Source organism: Corvus kubaryi, unplaced genomic scaffold (genome assembly GCF_017639235.1).
Source record: "Corvus kubaryi isolate FWS band 111438036 unplaced genomic scaffold, C.kubaryi_AGA036_p1.0 65406, whole genome shotgun sequence".
Lineage (NCBI taxonomy): Eukaryota > Metazoa > Chordata > Aves > Passeriformes > Corvidae > Corvus > Corvus kubaryi.
Genome location: NW_024581980.1, coordinates 1 through 5,379, shown reverse-complemented (window position 1 = coordinate 5,379; position 5,379 = coordinate 1). Strand labels below are relative to the sequence as shown.

The window sequence follows — 5,379 nt, the reverse complement described above, 5'->3', positions numbered from 1 at the left end:
AATTATGGGATTTAATGATAATTTTGCAGCTGGGGGAGCAGAGGGAGCACTGACTGAATGAGGCAGAACCAGGGATGTCCTTCCTTCTCTCCTTTCTAAAACTCCAAGAAGTTTTGCCTTCCTGTGTCCCAGGGGTGGTTGCCAGGTTTCATTCTCTGAAAATCCACCCAGCGTTTCAATGCACAGAAGGAGCGGAGGCCTTGGAAATAAATACAGGAAAATCTGCGAGCTGGCTGTTGCTGCCCGGGCTCTGATCTCCAATTGGCCCTTCTGGCTGTATTTGCAGTGAGATATTCCCTGGCTGTGTGATTTCCTCCTGTTCTGTGCAGCTGATGTGGCACAGACAGGCCTAAAAAAAGATGTAAGGTAGAGCCCAGATGCTGAATTCGGGGTGATGGAGAGTTCAGTGCTTTCCACGGAGCCTTTCTTCTCCATTCTGGCTGGAACAGAAATCACCTGAGGATGGAATGAAAGGCATTAACAACCCCAGCCTGTGCCACTGCCTTCGCAGCAGGCAGCAAACTCTCCTGAGTGCAGGAGAGAGCCAGGGCTGCATTTACGGAGTGGAGTGTGGGGGAAAAACGGGGATGAATTTCTGTTAGATCTCAATTAGCTCCGAGCCATTTCAGCAGCACCCCAGAGCTGAGCAGAAAGCAGCCTGCTGGCTGCTCTAAAAGCCCTTCCCTGGGCTGGTTTTCCAAGCTCCTTCCCGTTACTCAGAAGGTCCAGGGGTACTTTAATGTCCTTTTCTGAAATCCCTGCAGGACGTGCAGCCCTCCATGTGACCGTGGCCCAAACTGGAGCACTCAGCTCCTAAGCTCTGTTTCAAATTGAGTCTTGGCTGGGTTCTTGGTGTTTGGGGCTGTATCCCAGTGTTTCGGGCTGGAATACCAGCATTTATCAGTACAACCTGCTGAACTCCGGAGAGGGAAACCAGAAAAGTGCAGGGACCTTGTGCTGGGATTATCCTGGCTCCGATTATTGCTTCCAGTTTCTTTCTGGAGGGAAATGCTGCGTCAGGGTGGCTGTTGGCTAAAGAATGTGCTCAGAAAATCCTGATATTCCTGCCCTTTCCTAATGAGGGCAGGCAGTGCTCCTTCAGCTGTGGGAGCTCCGTACTTAGTGCCTATCCCCCAATCCATGTGTTTCCCCAGCACTTTAAGGAATGCTGCCATTGGCACACACAGCCAGGTTTTCATTCCTGAAGCAGTGCATGTTTCTTAAAACCCCAGGTGTGCTTGGCAGCTGAAATAATGCCTCTGTGGTCTGGAGGTAAAATTAGCTGCTGTGGGAGAGAGATTTGCAGATTTTCATGCACTACATGAAAACACAGAGGGTGTTTTCCAAAGAAAACCTATTTTGGCATCCTCAAATTCAACTTGACCCGGGCTTGTTAGGCCACAGATCTGCCTGGAATTAAGCTATAGCTGGAGGAGAGCCAGAATCCAATTACATTTTCTGCCTAATGGGTCATAATTTATGCAGCGAAGAAGGAGGCAGGGATGTTGCTGGGGGAAAAGGGCACTGGGCCTGCGTGGTTGTGCACTGGGAAGGGCTGACGGTAAATGGGAATGGGGAGGGCAGGGGTGCTGTCCTTCCTCCCGTGTTTCAAACCTTCCTCTCTTGTTTCAAACCAGCAATTCAGATCAGAAAATAGGCATCATACTGGACTGTAATAAGGGATCTGTGGGGATTTTAAGGTTGGCAAAGCTTTTTTGCTGGAGATCACTGCTCCTGTCTAACTGTGCTCATTCCCTTCCCAGCCTCTCTCCAAGTGGACATTGTTCCAAGCCAGGGGGAGATCAGCGTTGGAGAATCCAAGTTCTTCTTATGTCAAGGTGTGTGGTGGCTGAGGGCACCTGGATTTAATGAGTTAAAAATGAAAGTACACCGGGCTGTGATGGTGTTTGCTGCCTGGGGTGGTTTAGAGCCCTTCAGCAGCGGGGTTTGTGAGCAGTGCAGAGCTGGGCTGGCTCACTGTGCTCTTTTCTCACCCCCAGTGGCAGGGGAGGCCAAGTTCAAGGACATCTCGTGGTTCTCCCCGAACGGGGAGAGGCTGACCCCGAACCAGCAGCGCATCTCTGTGGTGCGCAACGATGACTTCTCCTCCACCCTCACCATCTACAATGCCAACATCGACGACGCCGGCATCTACAAGTGTGTGGTCAGCAGCCTGGAGGAGGGCGACTCCGAGGCCACTGTCAACGTCAAGATTTTCCGTAAGGCAGCGCCTCCCAGGCTTTTTTCTTGCACGTTTATGAGGCAGGATTAGGGAGGAAACTGTTTCACCTTCCTAGGAAAAGGTTTGAAGGGGAAGGAGGGAGGGTGGAGGGAAAGGGGTGTTAAGAAGATGCAGCCTTCTCCTTTCTTGGTGTGGAGGGGTAAGTGGGAGTCAGGATGAATTGGATGGTCAGGGCTTCTCCAGCACCTCCACAGCTTAAATCCTTCTGAAAGACAGCAGAGCAAGGGCTGGAAGGAGAGGGTTCTGGTGCTTCTGGCAGGAGAAACAGAGAGAGGAGCTGTTGTGGGTGACAGACACCTCTAGTGTGGAGTAGAGTGGCCCACGCATTCAGAGGGTTTGAATGAGCCCTCAGCTTGTCCAGCAGAGCCCTGGGAGCAGCTCCTCCCTCCCTGCAGGGAGGCCGAGCAGTGCCAAGCTCACATTTTGCAGTGGGGGTTATTCAGAGTGGTGATCTGTGGGCACAGGCCTGGAAGTGGGGGTGCTGTGGGCAGTGCACTCACTCAGACCTTTATCCTCCCCTGGGAACAAGGAGATTTCTGGGGGTTTGGGGGTTTCTGTGCTTCCCTCAGGCTGGAGGCAGGAGCACAGCTCCAGGTGTGCTGAGAAAGCTGCAGTGACCCTCTCCTTCCCTTGCTTCCAGAAAAGCTGATGTTCAAGAACGCTCCCACCCCTCAGGAATTCAAGGAAGGGGACGATGCTGTGATTGTGTGTGACGTGGTCAGCTCACTGCCCCCCACCATCATCTGGAAGCACAAAGGCAGGGATGTCATCCTAAAAAAGGATGGTAAGGTCTTGGTTCTTGTCCGTTCCAGGGTCAAACGTCTCCCATCTCCTATCAGGGCTCACACGCAAAATGCTGGTGGTCACAAGGGACAGGAGAAGCAGTTTGTGCCTGACACGAGGCCATGGGATGTGAATTTAATTCTTCCAGGTGCTGTGGTTTGGCAATGGCAGGGCAGTCGTGTTCCCACAGAAATGGCCATCAGGCTTTGGCACTGGAATCAGCCAGGGAATGCTGGAAAAGAACCAAAACAGATCAAAGAAGTGCCATCAGACAGAAAAGCTGAATGTTGTGACACCCTCCAGCTTTCCTGAGGAAAAGGGGCTGAAAGCTCCTTGCAAGAACTTTTCCCTCTCTTCCCAAGGGAGGCCCTGACTGCAGCTGAGCAGGTTCCCCACCCCTGGCACACAGGTAGTGAGGTTGGAGCTCTTGGGCAGGAGGGCTAAGTCCCAAACTGCTCATTGCCGGATGTGATGCAGTGTAAACGTGTCTGTGTGAACATTTATCTGTTCATCTCTCAGAGCACTCCCACTGCACAGCACCAGAGCAGTTGGCTGCTCTGCACAGATGTTTCTTCCTTGGCAGAAGCAGCTCCAGCTACAGCAGCATCTCCAGTTAATGGTGGGGAGAGAGATTTTATTCCACCAAGCCCAGAAGGGGCAAAGAGAGGAGAACCTGGAGTGAGCTTCCCTTCCTTTTGTCTTTTGCAGTGCGGTTCATCGTCCTGTCCAACAACTACCTGCAGATCCGGGGCATCAAGAAGACAGATGAGGGCACCTACAGGTGTGAGGGGAGGATCCTGGCCCGTGGGGAGATCAACTTCAAAGACATCCAGGTCATCGTGAATGGTGAGGGGCTCAGGGCTCAGAGCAGGGGCTGCAGCCTCAGATTCACAGCATCCTCCTCCTCTGCTGTGTCCAATAAAAATGTCCATGGAATCCAGTGAGTCTTTACCAGGAAAATTCAGGTGTTTACAGGAAAAAAACATGTCAAGAAACCTGAAGCTTAAGAGTGAGGAACTGAGCTTGGTGGCACTCACGAGGGGTTTTGGCCACCACACTGAGGTTTTTTGACCTTTCTCCACTGTGCTGATGGTTTTGGAGAGCTTGTGCCTCAAACCCATGGATCAAAGCCTGCAGGTGGTGGTGACAGGGTTTGGGTGACTGGTGGCTTCAGAGATGGACAGGGAGCCTCCCTCTCGCTCACACCTTCTGTCCCTTCCAACTCAGCCCTGGCTTTCCTCTCTTGCAGTCCCTCCCTCCGTGCGTGCCAGGCAGAGCACCATGAATGCCACTGCCAACCTCAGCCAGTCTGTCACCCTGGCCTGTGATGCTGACGGCTTTCCTGAGCCCACCGTGACGTGGACAAAGTAAGAAGCTGTGTGCAGTGTCCTGCTGGGGTGTGGATGATTCCCCAGGCCTGGAAAGCTGGGCTGGAGGGCAGGGAATGTTCTAACTGGGATATGAGTTGATTTTTCTCACAAGAATGGCCTCATGATGGGCTGAAGTCACCTTCTGCTGTGGGTTAGGCAGGGAGCACAGAGCCCACCCAGGGGGGTGGGGTGGGGAGGAGAATCAGAGGGTAGAAATCCTGGTGGTTGAGGTAAAAACAGTTTAATAAAGCAGAGCAAAACAAGGAATTCCTTCAGTGCTCCCCATCCTTCAGCCAGGTCAGCTGTGTCCCCTCCCAGCTTCCTGCGTTTCCCTGTCAGGCAGTGACTCACACTGCAGGGACACTGTTCTTGGAGTTCCATAGCCTTTGGTGCAGGTTATGAGCACAAATTGACGTGGAAAAGCTGATAGCAGCTTGGAATGGTGCCTCGGTATGCAAGAAGCCACCCTCGGTGGGGTTACAGCTCTGTGGTGTGTCAGGGGCTGAGGGGTTCAGCTGCCAGGAGCCCTGAGGCAGGAGGAGTTGGGAACAGGCCACAAGCTGAGCTCTGGAGCCCGTGGGGAAGGGAGAAGGTGCTGATCCCTCTCAGCACGAGGAGCTGCAGTGCAATAATTGTGTGAACGAGCCTAAGCCAGCCTTGGATTGCTTCTGTGCCCCCCAGGGATGGAGAGCCCGTGGAGGAGGTGGAGGATGAGGACAAATACAGCTTCAACTACGATGGCTCCGAGCTGGTCATCCAGAAGGTGGACAAGAGCGACGAGGCCGAGTACATCTGCATCGCTGAGAACAAGGCTGGCGAGGCCGACGCCACCATCCACCTCAAAGTCTTTGGTAAACAGGCCCTGAGCACCCCCAGCAGCCCAGCTGGGTGCTGGTCACACCAGTGTGAGCTGGGAGTAACCTGCTGATCCCAGTTAACGCCTGCTGGGGCTGATCCCAGTTAACGCCTGCTGGGGCTGATCCC

The 5,379-nt window shown here is 53.3% G+C and overlaps 1 protein-coding gene across 1 annotated transcript; it reads left to right on the top strand.

Annotated features, from left to right (window-relative positions):
- Nucleotides 1-1,700: 1,700 nt before the first annotated feature.
- LOC121673417 (neural cell adhesion molecule 1-like) lies at nucleotides 1,701-5,352 on the top strand (the record flags this gene model as incomplete). The annotated part of the gene is made up of 6 exons (XM_042046712.1): nucleotides 1,701-1,838; nucleotides 2,001-2,219; nucleotides 2,883-3,026; nucleotides 3,734-3,871; nucleotides 4,275-4,392; nucleotides 5,077-5,352. Coding segments are annotated over 6 exons (1,004 nt in total), but the record flags the coding sequence as incomplete, so codon positions are not given.
- Nucleotides 5,353-5,379: the final 27 nt, after the last annotated feature.